The sequence below is a fragment of the Perissodus microlepis genome, chromosome 4, assembly GCF_051167445.1.
Source record: "Perissodus microlepis isolate ML-2025 ecotype Zambia chromosome 4, ASM5116744v1, whole genome shotgun sequence".
NCBI lineage: Eukaryota > Metazoa > Chordata > Actinopteri > Cichliformes > Cichlidae > Perissodus > Perissodus microlepis.
In genome coordinates this window covers 21,512,138-21,529,858 of record NC_140464.1, presented here as the reverse complement: position 1 = coordinate 21,529,858, position 17,721 = coordinate 21,512,138, and the positions used below count along the sequence as shown (strand labels likewise).

Below are 17,721 nucleotides of genomic sequence, written 5' to 3'. Positions count from 1 at the left end.
GTTAAAGTGGGAATTCTCCACCACTATTACCACGGTTGTTGAATTATTCCAGGCATAAATAGAGCCCATGCTGTGCATAAACATAATTTTTAAACAGGCTACAATCGTTAAAGTTACTAATAAAGCAGCCTGCTGTGGGCATTTTCTTAACCATAACTGCCTGAAAAGGTTTGATCACCCCCCAATCATCTCTCTCTCTCTCTGATGTCTTTGGTTAGGACTTCATCACACAGCTGTCCCACACCATAAGCAGTACTGTGGGAGAACAGAGCATCATTAACCCCCCAGCAGTGCTCTGTGTACACTTTTCTGGTGGAAACACAGCTTTGTATTCTTTGCTGCTCAAAATGAAGACTTCCACCGGTAGTCTTGCCCCTACCTAAAAATAATGGCAAAGCTTTGGTATTACCCATGTGACCAGGGGAAAATCACTGATTTAATTCTTTCTTCACATCAAGTGAAAAATCTTCATGTCAAACAGGGAATTTCTAACGTCTCAAGACAACTCTCTCTTCATTCTTCTTCACTCACCTGCCCAGCAGCCCCAGAACTAGAGTGGGAAGCAGACGGCCCAGAATTGAGACAAGAGACAGACTGAGCAGAATTGGAGGGGGAAAGGCTCATGCTTTGATTGGAGGAGAGTTCATCAGAAGCTGGGATATCGTAAGCAGAGGGTGAAAGCTGCAGAAGCAAGGCCAGGTGCACAGCAGATGGACGGTAAGCACACAGGGACAGGAAGCACACCAGCAGCAAAAGAAGCACAGAGAGGGAAGAAGAAAAAGAAGATAGTTAATTTTTTTTTTTTTTCGAAACCAAAGACAAGTTGAAGGTCGAGGAAAGAGAATCAAATGTGTGGAAACGAAGGAAATAATTGCAGGGAGTGGACAGTGTGGGGAGCAAAAGAGGTACGAGAAGAATGAGAAGCTAAAAATAAGGACGTGATGGTAGAAACGAGATAGCAGGATGAAATGAGAGTTAATAAGAAGGAGCACACTGCGCTAAAGGAAACGCAGCAAGCCAAACTGAGCGGGAACAGTTTGTACTGACATGTGCTTGCTTCTAGTGATAATGATACAACATGAGGAAAGAATCAAATAAAACACTAGTTTTAGACCAGCAAGCTGCACTGTATTAAAACCCCCACTGTGAGGCACTGTACAGCCAGAGGCACACTTCATTCTACACCTACCCCACCATAACAGCAGACTAAGACATTGCCCTTTATGAGAATCAGTTATTTACCTCAAGCTACATATACAGCACAGCTCCGGAAAGAATACACCTTGTACATATAACTCTGCTCATGCTTCTCCATACCTTGTCATAGTAAGAACTGCGATCCATGGCGGAGTCCTTGTGGAGGTGGTGCCGAGACCCAGAATTCTTCCCCATAACTCCATTGAAGTCCCCAATACTGCCCATGTCCATACGCTTGTCCTGCACCATCCCTGCTCCAGTCTTAATGGAGTCATCAGGGGAGTCCCTCTGCAAGAACAAAGCCAAGAAAATGTGATTACGGAGACTGAACAGCATAAATCTTGTATTCTTTGAATCAGGGCTTATTACATTTGAAAAACCAAACACTTCAGCATGCTTTAACGTAGACATGAGTCATCTGTAGGGCTGTTCGATGTAACGATATATATCGGATGACGATATAAAAACGTCTATCGTTTCATTTTACGCTATCGTTTGTTTCGTGGTGTCGCAAAATAAACTGTTTACGGCAATATTTTTTCTCCGTTTTGATGGTCACTGTAGTGGCTATATTAATTTCTTAAACTTCTCTCTTTCTCTTATATTTAATATAACCACACTACAGACGGACAAGCGCCTGTTTTTATGTGTTGTGGTTAGCAACAACGACGGTAACAGCATCGCGTGTCCGCTTGTTTATGTTCCACATACACCTTTCACAATAAAGCTCAAGATCCTGTTGAGACTTTTCAAAATAAACCGAATCACGTGAAAGAGCAGATTATTTATGGATGAGAAGTAAAAAAGAGCTGCCAGGTGCTAAAAAAAGAAACCTTAGACTCAAACGTTAGAACAGGCTTTTCCCCGCAGCACGCTGTGTAATAAATACTCAAAGAAAACGGTGCCCGTTACAACTTATGTCTTAGAATGTGTAGTTTCATGCATCGGTTAAAACACTCGACTCCAGCTACATGACGCGCAGCTGGAAACACTTCACGCAAGTCGAGCTGCCCGAGATTCACAGAATTTACAGAAAATGTTACATTTTTGTGATTTATATCGTTATCGGGATGATAGAATTCTTATATCGGGATATGAGATTTTGGTCATATCGCACAGCCCTAGTCATCTGGTGGAAAACTAACTTAACGAGTGTCTCATAGTGAATGGAAAGCCTTCCTCTGTACTTACAGCTTCTGTTTTTGCTTCCGAAACACTACTTTCATTAAGAAAGTTATCAATAGCTCCGTGTGTGCTAGAGGGACACAAACACAGGGAATATTTAACTGAATGATTAATAATATTTACAGAGAAGTTCATGCTGCTGAACTGGCTGATGAAGGGTTTCATCCAGGGATCATCCTGTTTGTTGACTGGTTTGTTCATCTGAAACAGAGTGGACAGAGGGGAGCACTGTTAGGACGGCTTTAAAAACTTCTAATAAATAAATAAAACTCCCTCCCTTTATTAAATGGCCTCATTTCAAATAGAAAAAAGTGCAAAGATGAGATAAATGTACCTTAGTAGAGCTTTTATGCTTGTAGTTCCAGGTGACTTGGTCATGGGATCTGCTGTCCTGTTGATTGTTGCTCCACATGCCGATCTCCACTTCCTCTTCTTGGTCCCAGCTATTTCCCATCTCGTCACTACACCATGTGTCCATGCGCTTGGGACCTGGAGCTATCATGAAGGGAGGGAGAGATGTAGAAACAGATTATCAGCAAGTAAATTCACCTCTTTTCTGCCAGACTTTAGTCACACCAGACTGCTTATTATTTACAGATGTTGCAATCAGATGTTTGTAGGGTTTGCTTTGTGCACATACCAGACTTATGCTGACTGCCCCATCCAGACCCAGACTCCCTGCTATCCCTGCTTTCCCTGCCGTCACCCCAACTGTAGCTCTTGTCATTGGGCTTTCCCCAGGCAGACGTCCCGTTGTCCACAGTCACAGGCGGAGCAGCACTAGGCTCCCTCCATGATGAGGATTCCTTCTGTTGGGGGTATGGCTCACCCCAACCTGAAGGAACAAAGGAGATGATCACTATGAGGGTACAGTTTCTGTGGTTTAATCTACCTGATGTACTTAAACACTTTTTAACATTTGTACAATTCCAATGTTAGGCCAGTGGGAAAGTGGGCTGCATCACATTAAAGATGGCAAGACCCAGCCTGTTTTCCAAATGTACAATAATGCTGCAATTCATATAGATTTCTCCCCACTTAGCTGAAACTGGAGACCAGAGCTTAGAGCAACACTCCCTGGGGAACCCTATATCCACTCACTTATGTAAGCAGTGTTTTTCTTCCACGCTTGTGGATGTGCAGGTGTCATTGCAGGACATTATACCCTTTGAAATGTAACAGAATGCATGCTCAAGAAAGTGCACGTATGAGTTCAAAAGGCTCTTGTTACAGCCGACCACCCAGGCCCGTTACTTTCTCCCTGCACAGGAGACGTTTGGGGAGATGCCAGGGATACCTCCCTGTAAAAATAGGACAGATCATGGGGTGGCCTCTGGCACTGATGTCCTGCATCTGACTTGGCTTGTTCACCACATATGCGCGTATACACACAAGAGGACAGACTGACACAAACAGGTAGATACATGTAGCCACAAACGAGCACATCACACAAATACACACAAACTGCCAATCAATAACCCCCAATCTATCACTCCATCCCTGTCCACTTGAGTATCAGCTGACACAAGGACTCAGAGGAAATTTTAACCACAGTGTGTGTTTGCAAGTGTGTATGAATAAGTCTGAGCATCTGTTTTTGTTTGATTACACGTACATTTTGCAACACCATGAAAGTCTAATTTAGCTACATTTATTGATCATTTCCTTTAAGTGACCCAGACTTTTTACTTCACTAGGTAATAACTGAAATTAAGATGAATCAAGACCCATAAATTAATTTTTTCAATGCAGTAGCTAGGGAGAGGGTCCCACCCTTCCCAGACATCCACTTAGCGCCTCCAGTTAGCTCACTAAACCAGAAACCTTGAATAACCCTAACAGCCCCCTCCTTTTCTCCTCCTCCAGCCCCTTCCACAGAATAGCTCTCCTACTCGTTTTAGTTTTCCCATCTCACATTGGAACCTGTCCTATTTCCAAGTCAGCAGACCATCTCCTGTGCTACTCATGGTCTCTCTAACTCTCTTTTCCTGAAACCCATCAAAAGCCTGCGTTTCTACAGCAAGCACAATTGGCGGGTGAACAAGAAGAGGAGGAGGGGGGAGGGAAGGGGAAAAAAAGGCGAATGAGAGAAGAGAAAAATCGATGCTCTTAGCATTCCAAAGAGATGACTCAACTGGCTTTTCAAAAAGCCTTCAACACAGACAACACTGTAGGGAAAATGGGAGGGAATGACTGTACGTGTTTGGTCTCCAGCCATGCTTCTGTGTAAATTGGTGTATGCCTTTGTATACATTTGTGAGCGCGTGTATTCACACTGGCTTTGCTTGCACTTTCTCAACCCTTTTAGGACTTCATTTCTATCATCTTAATGAGAGTCTGGGTTAGCCTTGTTCCTCTCTTACAGACTCCATGACGAGGTTTGCACTTCTACCATTTTAAATACTGCCCCAGGCTCCTGACGTATGTGTTAAATCACATTAATATATTTTTTTAAAAACTCAAAGACAATCTGTGCAAGAATTTGCACATTTTGATGAGAAGTTTCCACTCTGGCTAAAATAAAGTGGAATATGTGATTAATAATATATGCTGTAACCCGGCAAACCACATTTTTGTGTGAATAGACGACACAATGAAAAAGTGCGAGTCTGTGGTGTACCGATGTTTCCACCTGTTTTAATGTTGTCTGGGCACGTGCATGCATTCTTCTATGCACAGTCCTTTCCTGTTCTCACAGTCAGGAATATAAAAGCCACAACTGTGCGTGAGTATTCATACGGTGTGCAAACATTATCCAACCTACCAGAACCGGAGCTTTTGTCCTGGTTAACATGCTGCATTGACGTGTGGGTTGGGTGGGACTGGTGCTGAGGGGAGGGGCCCACAGCTTCCTGGTCTGGTTGACCAGTCCTGTTCCACATGTTGACAGACCCACCGCTGTATTTGCCTAGGAGGGAAAATAAATACAATTTTATCAGCTGAATTTATTTATTTATTTATTTTTTTTAAGTGGAAACAAAGCTAAAGTCTCCGTTTCAAACTATAAATCAGTTGAAATTGTGCTGACAGACCAAGTAAAACCAGACTTGCGGCAAATAATTCCCATGGCAACAACATGGCATTTGGTTGTTTAGGAAGAAGGGAAAGGTGTGGGAGCGAAAGAGCTATATCGATTTCGAGTGTTGAAATGTGAGATTTGTGACATTTTGAGTGTTTGGAGTGTACAGTTAGTGTGCATGTTCTGTGCTTGGTGTGTAGTCTACTTGTTTGATTTTGTTGTGCGTCAAAACAATGATGCGACTACTAAATGTCACAGATGCTTGCCAAAAAGCCACCAAAGGCAGATTGAAGATAAGACACACCCTGGAACTGGATGGGAAATGTTTCTTTTGGAATGGCACAAATAATTTGTGTGGCATGTTTTTTTGACACCTGGTTGTTTTGTAAATAGTTGTACACAACAACAAATGCCTGAGACACTGCCTGCAATTTAATGCAAATAGTTGCATTGAATTTTGTTATTTGCAAAATTTGTACACAAGTTTTTGAAATTTACTGTTTATATTTGAATTTCAAGTCATAAAAACAGATAAACATGCTTGTGGTTATTACAGTAAAAAAAACAAACAACTTTCTTACTTGGATTTTGTGTTTTTACTTGAGCTTTTAGGTCCAGGTTAGGATAGTGTCAAAAACAGAAAAACTACAGTTAGATGTGAGGTTTGATGAAAAGACTGATCACAAACAAGAGAAGTTAAACACTTTTAAAAGGTGAAATATAAATCTAAAAATCAGAAGTAATTAGTCATCAATTATAGCCTCGAACCCAGCGGGTTGGGCAAACTTGCTGTAAAGTGAGTGTCTACCTGGGTCTCCCCAAGCTGCAGTTCCATCATCGATCTCCATTTTTCGGCGGATGGACTCTGGAGAAGGCTCTTCCCACCCAGTCGACACTTCCTCCTTCTGACCTACTGTGGGCATGGGGCCTCCCAGCCAGCCTGTGATACGAATAAATGAGTGAGTCATCAACTTTTGGTCCTTCCACTGAAAAGTCTTTTCTAAACAGTGTCAAATCTCTTCCAAAGTTAGCATTAGATGCGATAACTACCTGTGGGCTTGTTTTGACCTTGACTGCCTCTGGACATGTTGGATTCAGGACCTTTTCCCCACTCGTTAGAGGGCTTAGGATTGGGCTCACCCCAGTTCTGGGCTCCAGTGTTGTTCTTCGATGGCTCAGCCCAGCCCTGAGTGGTACTCTGAGGTTTGGGTTTGAGGACTGGCTCTCCCCAGGTGGAGCCTGGATTTGGAGTGCTCACGTCTGGAGTATTTGATCCACCGCTCCCCACCCAGGTGTTACTGCTGCTGGTGTTGGTACGGCTCGGCTCGCTCCAACATCCAGAACCAGACCGGTCACTGTCGCTATCCCAACCTACTGAGCCTGCGCCTTTTTGGGGCTCTCCCCAGTGGTTGTTGGAGCTTGGTCTGGTGGTTTCTCCACTGGCACCCCAGGTGTCACTTACATTTGCACTGCTGGAACCCCAGCCCTGCTGTGGTTTGGAGGTATTACTCCAGGTACTGGATCTAAAACAAACAAAAACATGGGTTTACCTGAAGCCTTTAAAAATATGCCAAGCTTTGAAGCTCCCTCGCTCTCTTTCTTGTATATTTATTTAATTTGAATTATTTTAATTACCTGTCATCTTTGTTAATGTTGTTGCTCCAGGTGTTGCTGCTGCTGTTATTACCCTTGCAGCTGGCTCCATCATCCCAGCCGCTATGCCCAGCTCCTCCGTTCAGTGGGCTTTTGCTGTCCCAGCCAGAAGTTGGTTTCTGCTCTCCCCAGCCAGAACTTCCTGTATCTATGCCTGAGCTGCCTGGCCCACCACCCCAGCCTGCAAATACAGGAAAGATGCATCACTTTCTGTCCTTGTATTATCTAATTTTATTCTTAATAAGATTTATTTATTTATTTATTTTTATTTTAAAAATTCATGCAAATTACCTCCAGATGTCTGAGACGGAGCTGCCGGTGTCGTTTTGCCCCAGCCGGAGCTTCCACTACTAAGCTTTCTTTCATCTCCCCTGGTGCCCTGGTTCTGATTGTTATTTGGAGAATTGACATCCCAGGCAGTGTTCTGCCGTATGGGCGTCTGTCCCCATCCAGTGTTGGACAGGACCCTCGGGTCCACTTCAGCCCGGACCAGAAGTGATAGTACTGATGCAGGATTGGGACTTTTTCTGCTCCTTACCCCCTTTGTCTGGATGCTCTCTCTGTCTGAGCTAGAACGGCCTCCGGAGCTCTCACCGCTTCCCTCGCTTCCCCCAGAGCGACCCCAGCCTCCTGTGACACTCCCCAAGCCATGGCTTCCACTGCCTCCCACTGCTCCTCCCATTCCCATGGCGTCATCCTCCAGGCTTTTCCAGCCATTGTTAGAAGAGCTTCCTTTGTGACTTCCAGCATCTGAAGGGTTGTTACTAGGCGTTGTGGAAGACGACGATGAGGACAAGGACGCACTGCTCCCCCAGGGGCGAGGTATTGCTGCTGGGGGCCCCATCGTCGTTTGGTTTCCATTTCCTGCTGTTTGGCCTGTAGAGCCAAGGATTTGATTTGAGCCAATGCCACAGGACAAGTTGCTCTGAGGCTGGTTTGGGGTGTTGGTGGGCCCCTGGTCCCAGCGTGGGGCCCCAGTGTTATTGTGGTTATTATTACTCTTATAAGCAGCAGTAGAGGGGATTTGGGGGTTCACAGTGTCTGCATTTGGGGGGCCCTTGTCTACAGGGTAGGTAGCTGCGCCCCAAGGCGTACCGAATGCCCCACTGCCCCCCAGTTCTCCTTGGGGGTGCTGGGGTGCTGACGAGGGGTTTCCATTGGCCAGCGGACCCCCGGTCCCTCCTCCAATGGAACCCCAAGAACAATCCCCGCTGAGTTGGGGTGCGGCGGTAGAGTTTGGTGGACTAGAGGTCATTGTGGCATTAGTAGTAGTAGTAGTAGTATTCATTGTGATAGTGTTATTTGGTCCATTGGATTCAGTGTTAAGGTTGGTAGGCTTTAGGCCACCATTTCCACTGTTGCTGCTTAATGTACCATTATTCACCTCGGTGTCTTGCATCATACTGCTGTTGTCTGGAGCTGCCATGCCGCCCCAGCCCAGCAAGGGGGCCTGCTGGGGAGCCATACCTAGTTTGGAACCTATCCCCTGAGCCTGTGGAGGCCGTTGGCCCTGGGATGCTGGATTTGGGATTGAATTTTGTGGCCAGGCACCATGGTTGGCATTTGGGTTTAAAGTGTTTGGGTTTAACCCTCCATTGATGCAGGGGGTGCTTCCGCCAGTGGGGATCACATTGCTGCCTGAAGGGGTGCCCCATACACCACCGCTATTGACAAGCTTGTTGTTGTGGTTGCTCATGTTATTGCTGCCAATACTGTTGGACCCAGCCATGGAGTACTGTGAGGGCTCAGACATGTTATTTCCATTATTTGCACTGCTGATGGTTTCCATACCTGCGCCAACCACCTGATGACTGTTGCCATTGCCATCGCCGTTCATTGAAACGCTGACCATCATGGCAGCATTCCCCAAAGTAGAGGTGGGGGAAGAAGTTGCAGATGACGAAGAAGCATTTGCTGACATCATCATCACTGTTGTAGCAGCAAGATTCCTCTCTGAGCCGATTGAGGAACTAGAGTCTGCGTCCATGCATTCTGATGCCGACTCGGGGTCTGATCCTGATCCACAGCCAGAAGAGGAAGAAGAGGATGAGCAAGAAAAAGATGAGGGAGGCCAGACGGAAGAGCTGGTTGAAGAAGGGTTATTGGGGGTGTCGGTGCTTCCGTCTACTAGGGCTTTGCCCCAGTTGCTGTTGCCGTCACTGCTGCAGGGAGAGCCAGACGACCAGGGGGGAGGCTCATACTGCGAATCCAAGCCAGGATGATCCAGACCTGGTGAGAGATTGGAAACAGAAGATATTGTTTGAACACGGAAAAAATAAAGTTAAAAACACAACATTAGTAACATTTACCAAATTTAAAAAAACTGAGGATAATTAAATCCCTCAAAGTTGCCTATATATATATATATTTTATTTATTTATTTTAATTTCCCTCCAAGCTTCAGCTGCCCTACTGTTCTGGATGTGCTCACTGCCAGGGCTGAGCTTGGACACAGCTGCCACCATTTTGTAACCACAGCAGGACCCAAAAGCGTGCCAAAGCAATAAAACTTGGATTCAGTGAGGTGGAGGATGAGCATCAGCAGGAGAGAAGTGATGGAGGGAATAGGGGAGACAGCAACAGAGTGTGAAAAAAGGAAATATGGAGGAAGAAAGAGGGGAGCAGTTGGCAAAGGAAATGAAGTGGTGGCAACTTAAATTATTCAGACTTTTAAACCCTTTTCTCACCCAAAATATAATAAAAAAATAAAATTAGACCTGGCATGTTTCTAAAATTAGACTGCATAGAACAATGCTATACAGGTTTCTGTACAAACACCCATTGAGTCTCAGATGTGAGTGGAAAAGCAACAGAAAGTAACTTTACTGTGCAAAGAAGTATCAAAGGAAAATTTTATTTAGACAGCCACAACCAGGCTACCACAGATTTTGCTCACATTTTTTTTTTTGCGATGGCACACGAGGCCCACGGCATCGGCTCAACAAGGCACCGTTTTACAATCTGAATCAGAGCTTACAACATTCTTCATTTAAAACAGTAGCTGCCCTTTTCTAGCCATGTTTCTTCACCAGATGCCTGAACCTAACCTGGTAATGTGCGAGTCTCTTTAACCAAACGGCTGCCCACTTGGTCCCAACTTTAAAGTCTCTCACACATAAAATGGTTGCCAACTCTCGCTGCTTATCGCATTTGCTTGCCAAGTCTTCTTTTCCACCCTTTGACACCCACTTTCTCTCTCATTCATCTCCCTCTCCGTCTCTCGTATGTCAGAAATAAAATTATCAGCCAAGGTCAAGTCAGACTGAGTCTAACTCATCTGATGACTGCTCAGAGACTAAAGAAGGTACTTGAAGGAGGACTGAATTGCAGAAGACTGAGAGTATCAAAGAAGACCATGTGTAGTCACCTGTTTGATTAGGGGAGTGGCTGACGGAATCCCGAATGGGAGCCATGCCTGGAAACAGAGGAAAGACTGTCAAAAAGGCTGAGGGGCAGAAAACAGAGCAGAGAAAATGTTAGAAACAGTCATGGCAAAAAAAGGAAAAAAAGAGAAGAGGCAAGCAAAGAGAAAAGAAAACAAGAGCGTGAAAGTAAGAGCTTAAAGTAAGACGAGTGCAGAGGGTTTAGTGGTGAGATGCTGTTTTCTGAATCTAAGTTAGCAGGTAAAGGTGGTTATCCAGCTCAAAGGAATTAAAAACCAATTAAAACTCCCCATTCAGCGTCTTAACAAAGATAAGCATTTTTTTTAAAAATAATACTCAGGATGTTTTCCTTTTAGCGCTGGTAACAGAATGACTGCCGACCTCTAAGTAGCAACAAATCATCTTATAACAACCATCATTTTGGATGCAGATGAGGACAGCTGCCACTGTGAATCAATTATAGCCTCATACAAATTTCACAAATCCTCACTTTGGCAGAACAAGAGCTAAGACATCAGGAGCTATGAGCGAGAACATACCTACACGTTAATGTTCAGTGCCATTTAAATATAACAGCATAATCGTTTTCTTGCTTTATTTAAAAGACAATGTTCTTGTGTGTTAAGCAAGTGACATCGGCTCCCTTTTCCTTCTCTTCACAGGTTACCTATAAGTGCCGCTGGTGGCTGTGACACCTGGCTGGGCAGGAGGGCGTCCCCGGGCTGACTGGAGAACAGGTGACCTCTGGATCCCAGGTCGAAACAGGGGAGGTCAAACGTCAGAGCTCAGAGAGCACAGCCTCAAGGGTCTGAGGTGAAGAGGCAGGGCTTGTCAGAGCGGGCAGCAGGCTGATCAGCCCCCCTTGGCATCGCTGAGGACTGTACGTGTGTGCGTGTATGCTATGTGTGGGGAGGGGAAAAGGGGGGAGGTTGAGTAGAATAAGGACTCTGTCTTGACTTGGTATGCTCTGGCACTGCAGGAACAGAAAGAGAGAAGAGGAGAAAAATGTGTGAATGCTACAGGATATATCCATTTTAAATCATTTCAAAAAGACTCAGTCAGCAACTGGTAGGGATGGGAACCGATTATCAATATATTGATATTTATAAATTAGTCATTCAGATTTTATATCGATATCTATTTTTGATTGCCATTGGATTCTCATTGGCTCCTTTTTGAGAGTAACCACCATTGCAAAGCAGCAATAAAGAAATTCATGCACGTTATTTGCATGTTGTGGGTCAAATGTTTGTGCATGTTTGTTGAGCTACTTCTCTTTGTTGTGATCAGTGATGGAGTCATTACTCAAAAAAGTAATTTTTACACATATTACACAGAACACTTTTCTTTAAAGTAAAACGTTTTTTATTTATTTACTCCCAGGCAAAAGCAATTAGTTACACTACTCGTTACATTACTTTCACGTTACTCTGTAAAATAACTGAAACACACCATCTCATATTCACCATTTAACAATATAAACCTGAGGCTCCAACCCCCCACATACACCAACAAAAATCCTTAATGAAGACACATCTCTAAGACCTTTCTCTGGGTTTTTGGCTAGCTTAGTGTTAGCATGCTTGGCAGATGCTTACAAAGAACTAAACTTGTGTTAGCAGCATAATGCGGTCGTTTCTGTCCGGGATGCACTTTTCCACTCCATCATTTATCTTGTCCTGTTGTGCAATAAAAATAAGTGTCCGTATCTCTAGACTGCATCGCTATTTTCTGGGAACCGGTTTTCTACAAGAACCTGTTCTCGATTCCCATGCCTACCAACCACTAAACCACAACGTGCTTAAGGCACATGATAACTACCAGAAATCCACTGCTCCTACAGTCAAAGCCTCAAGAGGTATTGTTTTGGTCAAGCACAGCTGTAGAGGAAACATGGTGGCTACCACTTTCCCTGAGCCACTGTATTTACTTAAGGGATTGAATGAAGACTACTTTGTTTGGGTTCTGTGTCACTAACATATGAAGATGGCATTATCCTTTCTCCTGTCGAGAGACTATGGAGCAGGTGGAGTCAGCCAGGTTAGTCAGAAATCCACTACCAATAAGCAGACACACACACACACACACGCACCTTCTCTTGGTGAAGGGCGGGGTAGGGTGAACATCTACAGGGAAGACTAGATTAGGGTTATACAACAAGCTTAAAGCAGCTCTGCACTAGGACACCAAGGCAAGGAAAACCTCTTACCTCGAGCAAAGCAAAAGGACAAGTAAAGGGACAAATACAACACTATACATTGAGATATGGGGATACAAATAAAGCCACAAATCAACAAAGGGGAGTGGGACATAGGCAACCTTCATTGAAAAAGGCCCAGTGCATTTGACAGGAATAAGTAAAGTGTGTGTGCGTGTCTCCTGACCTTTTTCTTGGTGCAGGATAGAGTGCGTTAGCTTTCTGCCTGCTGCAAGCAGTATACAGGTCTATTTATAAATCTCCAGTTCAAATAGCAACCAGTCTGTTCACAAGCCAACATGATAAAAGAACAAACAAACCCATGTGTGCACACGAGCAAATGCGCTGGCAAAAATGAAGCAATGGAAATACGTTTTTACAATTTAAGTATTCACTGGCAGCTGGGGTGCTTTTTGTGGCGAGAATAACCTCAAATAAGATGCATCCTACAGCAATTCACACCAGGAAAAAGATTCAACCAGACCAGCAACCAGTGTTCTGAGACAACATGCTGACCAGAAACACTTAGAGGCTTAATCCCACCTTTATCAACTCTCAGCTCACTAGTTTAAACTGGGCACACAGCCAGCATCTAGACATACACCCTGCCAGAAGCTGCTTAAGCACCCTCTGGAACCAATCAAAAACACATACAACAATGATATCATGATTACCAAAACTCTTTCCCTTCTCCTTTCCCAGGAAAGTGACACAAAAATATTTTAAAGAGAGAGCGCTATCCAAAAGAGAGAACAAAGTTAAACAAAACAAGACAGAGCAGAAATACAGAGCCTTTACTGTGGAATAGACCTGCTCCCTCCGGCAGCCACAACACTCAAAGGGCAAGATCCTTCCAGCAAACTGAGCTGTTTACTTCCCTGAGTCTTAGCTCAACCTTCCTACATGGAAAGACCTCTGTCAACTCCGAAGCATCTGCTTCAAAGCAGGTATGCTGGGAAAACCGCTTATATCCTTATAAGGCAGTGAAATCCAAATTAATGACAATAGACATGGAACATCACTAACTGAGCTACTAGAACAATATTTTATCTATATATCCATTTATAAATATATTTATATATAAATTACACAACTTTTCATCAGATTATCCACAGTGTTGTTCATGTGTGCCAACATGTGCCCAGCTTTTGGTGTCCACACACGCTTAGATATACTCTGACAAAGCCTACCTACTTATCTGTGTAAGGTATGAAAGCACTTTGTGTTTTTCTGAAATGCACATCATCATTCTCTGTGAGACAGCTCACACTGTTTTGAAATCAGCTACATTGTTGAGGTGAATATTTGCAATGACTAATGTTGTATAAATTCTCAAGATAACATAATGTAACCAGATGAATGTATAAAAGACGCCCGAAGCTTCCACATGTGAAAAGCGGCTCAACCTTTCATTCTTTTTTAAGGTCACCAGGGGGCGATGCCAGAGATTGCAAAATAACTCCCAGCGCTATAGAAGTTTATAGAAGAAACAAGGTTTCTAATGCCTGAATTGTCCTTCAGCGGAAAATCTACTTCATAATCCGGAATTTAACTGGAAGCCCATCTTAACCCTGCGCTGTAACCTTCCACGTAAAATCATAAGCACTTCCCGAGAAATGCAACTGTACTTCAGGTCAGCGCAGTTCGTAACGACCGATTGGTGTGGAAATTTACAGGTTGAGAGGGGTGTCCAGATACATCATATATCACAGCGTCGATTTCCTGCTAAAGCATAATTCAGGCATAAAGGCATAAAAACTGTTCTATAGCATTTTTACAGGGAGGAGGATTACCTGGTGTATGTTTGCTAAATTAGCAGGTCAGTGTGCGGATTCACAGTCAGATCCCCCCCACCCCTCCCTCCTCTTCGTCATATCCATTTTCAAAAGACAAGGATAGCAACAGTAGAAACTTATCTCCAGGCTTGAAAACACAACTTTAGAAGTTAATGGGTGAGGTCATGGTAGCTACAGCCGATGTTTATACTGTCAAATTTAACAGATGTAACATTAGTAGGCATCTTGGTACCATTCCAACATTTGAGTCTGTGTTATGTTAATAAAAATAAAAAAGCACCATCATGACTGGGTTTAAACTTAGTTGGTTCCAGTTACAAATAAAGACTGGGAGAAACTGGTGAGGCACCTTTACTATTGTGTAATACTTTCTGACTTTACATCTAAAAGATCTGTAGATGAATATATGCACGCCTCTAAATCCAAACCCTTTAATGCCAAGTAATTTTCTAAACTTGCAGTTTTCACTTATTAAAATGGCCTTTTCCCAATGTACCCAGTTTTATTTTTACTGGAAAAAACAAAACGTCAGCATCACCAAGGTGTATAAGCTTTGTTACTGCTGCTGCTCAGAACATCAAGTACAGTTTGTTCCTATTTGCTTCCATCTGAGTAAGGCTTTTGTAGGGGCCCCTGGAGTTGGCATCAACTTAAGTGCTGCTATCACCTTACAGACAGAAAGTTAAGAGGGGAGGAGAGTTTAGGGACAAGATACAGGATTAGAAAGAACTGAATAACACAATGAAAACCTTTTTTTTTTCTCAACGGTAAGGAGGAGAAAACAAAAGGTAAGAGAAGTGAAATTTGAGAGGCAGAGACCTGTCACTGAGGCTGATGGGCCAGGAATGCAGCTGCAGCTTCTAACATGTATAAGTAACTTCCTCAATTCAGCGGCACATGAATCGAGCACAGTGAACACGTTTGCTGCTTCACAGACAGAGTCAAATTAAACAATGTGAAAGAGACAATGAGGCCTTGAATGGAGAAGATTAGCAAAATTTACCAATTAATGCAAATACATTCAAAACATGAAGGAGAAGGGGATTAAAGCCAAGGGACATCTGAATATTTAAAAGCCTGCTTTTGTTCTTTTTTTTAAAAAAAAAAAAAAAGCAACACATGGTAATGAATCTGATGCTATTCGAAAGTCTTCTGTTTAATCCCAAATCGTTAAACTGCAGATGGGATAGTATAAATCTAAACCTAATAAAAAGTTTTCCTGTAACATGTAAAACGTTTAACTGGTTGTGAAATTCTGGAAGACCTAAACGTTAAGTCACTGCCAAAGTTCTGCATTTTCTGACATGTTAGAGACGTTTATTAGCCTGAACGCATAGTTTTTTAGATGACTACTCTGCGTTTAATTTGACTCTTGAGCAACTGTCAGCTCAACATTTCTTTTAACTAAAGGCCCTCTTCATGTGTCCTGCTGTTGCTATGCAACTGCAAATCTATTTGAAGCATGGTGCTTTGCTGCCAAAAGCGGACACATTTTTTAAACATCATCTGCATCCCAGTAAAGCACAACAGGCCCTCAGAAATAAAAGTTAAGATATTAATAGTTGCACTAAGAGGGTGGCGGGAGAGATACACACAGGTAGATATACATTGCAGGATGGATTCAACTATATAGCTTTGTCTAGTGTTAATAACTTGAAATGCACTAAAGGCTTTAGCACACTTCAATTCAATACTTAAGCAATTCTGCCAGTGTATATCATATATCATTAGCTCATTTGACATTTGCTTTTATCAAACATGACAGACTAGCAGCTATCTGAGCTGTGACATCATCTGTGACCTCGCTGATGGGCATGCATCTCTCCAGCAGATATTTTGCTTTGGAAGCAACAACCCCTTGAGACCGTGCATCCTCATGTGGGGACATGACATTCTGGATTTTCTGCATCTTATACATTATTAAGCAATGCTGACCTTATTGTTTTCTTCTAAAATAAAGTGATTGTCCCCCCATACGAGGACATACTTTTAAGTGTCCAACAACTACATACCAAAGCAAAGACTGCCTACTTAAAGATATAGTAGTTTATATATTTGCGGTCCAACCAATCACAAATATGCAGTAGAGATGAAAATGCAAACCAAACAAGTGCTCGGGTCATGAGAGGTTAAGATATGAGCACAAGTCTCTTTCACTCTTAAGAATTAGTATTGCTGAAAAGGGTCGATAGAGATCATTACTCCTGAGCTTTGAGTGGTGTTCAGTGTCCCAGGCATGCTCTGCATTATCAGATACAACGAGCTGAGATTTGATTACAGAACGATAATTTCATTCATCTTCTTGTTTAACAGCAGATGTAACATAAATACTACACAGTGCATTATTACAGACTGGAAAATTATTTTCCATTTGAAATCTGTGTTCAGGGATTATTTTCAGGTGAAATCCTCCCAAATTTCCTGGAGCTCAAAAGTCTTCTGTTAGGGAAGACCCTGTTGTCGTGGCAACATTCTTCAAAACACTCCCAATTCCTCTGGGCTTGTCTGAGCAAGATGACGCCAGTGCTGGGAGCACATGCCCTTGTCTCTCAACTCCCAACAGCCCTTGTTAATAAATAGCCTAGAGACCCAGCGAATGCAAGCGAGCGATCTGCATCTTTCCTGCTTCAATTCCCCCATTTGGCGTAAGGTAAGCATGACAGACGTGAGGTGAGGTGAGCATGAGAAGGACTGAGCAAATAAGTGCAGATGTGACTGAGTCGTGTTCGTCCATCTCTTTTTCAAAACAACATGTAGTGTGTGAGATTGCCATGTGCAGCAGGAGTGTGTGCAGAAGCAGATAAGGACAGTCGTCACAATCCACCACTAGTACTTCAACTTTGGGAGGAGTTTGGAGGGGCACCCACTCTCATCAAGGTCAGACCAACAGCCAACTAAAAGCAACAGCTTCAGGTTTTGCATATGACTCAGTCATTTTGTCCATAATTTAGTCAACCAATTGATTTTACTCTAACATATCCACCCACACCCAGGGTTTATCTACACTACAAACAGCATAAAATTAGTCAACAGTGTTTGATTTTCCCTTTCAAGCTCGTGTTTGAACCTCGGCAGTGAGGAGACTTTCTTCAGTCTTCTGGAAGCTCGGCATGATTTGCTTTGTCATCTTGTGCCAAGTCGTGTCTCAAAACTAAACTCCTGCAGTGTTCTGAAACTGTAGGATCTTTGTCCATCTGGTGCAACAGCAGCAATTGTAATATACCAAAGAGCAATCATGGGCTTAATCATACCAATTACAATACTGCACTAGCATCTGGTTACATTTTCATG

General features: G+C 43.3%; 1 protein-coding gene across 6 annotated transcripts in view; it reads right to left on the bottom strand.

The window, feature by feature from the left end:
• The window catches only part of LOC146388881 (trinucleotide repeat-containing gene 6A protein-like), a 59,284-nt gene that overhangs the window by 9,293 nt on the left and 32,270 nt on the right, over window positions 1–17,721 (bottom strand). For 3 of the 6 annotated variants that reach the window (XM_084926440.1, XM_084926439.1, XM_084926441.1), the window contains exons 4-16: window positions 11,105–11,410; window positions 10,422–10,469; window positions 7,346–9,283; window positions 7,037–7,235; window positions 6,452–6,924; window positions 6,210–6,341; window positions 5,983–6,006; window positions 5,147–5,290; window positions 3,023–3,217; window positions 2,717–2,877; window positions 2,506–2,583; window positions 1,318–1,485; window positions 532–681 (exon numbers count right to left, since the gene is read on the bottom strand). In XM_084926440.1, coding sequence (XP_084782566.1) covers window positions 532–681; window positions 1,318–1,485; window positions 2,506–2,583; window positions 2,717–2,877; window positions 3,023–3,217; window positions 5,147–5,290; window positions 5,983–6,006; window positions 6,210–6,341; window positions 6,452–6,924; window positions 7,037–7,235; window positions 7,346–9,283; window positions 10,422–10,467 — 3,708 coding nt within the window. In that variant the 5' untranslated portion in view covers window positions 10,468–10,469; window positions 11,105–11,410. The remainder of the gene's footprint in view (window positions 1–531; window positions 682–1,317; window positions 1,486–2,505; window positions 2,584–2,716; window positions 2,878–3,022; window positions 3,218–5,146; window positions 5,291–5,982; window positions 6,007–6,209; window positions 6,342–6,451; window positions 6,925–7,036; window positions 7,236–7,345; window positions 9,284–10,421; window positions 10,470–11,104; window positions 11,411–17,721) is intronic. The other 3 variants (XM_084926442.1, XM_084926443.1, XM_084926444.1) reach the window with 3 other exon arrangements.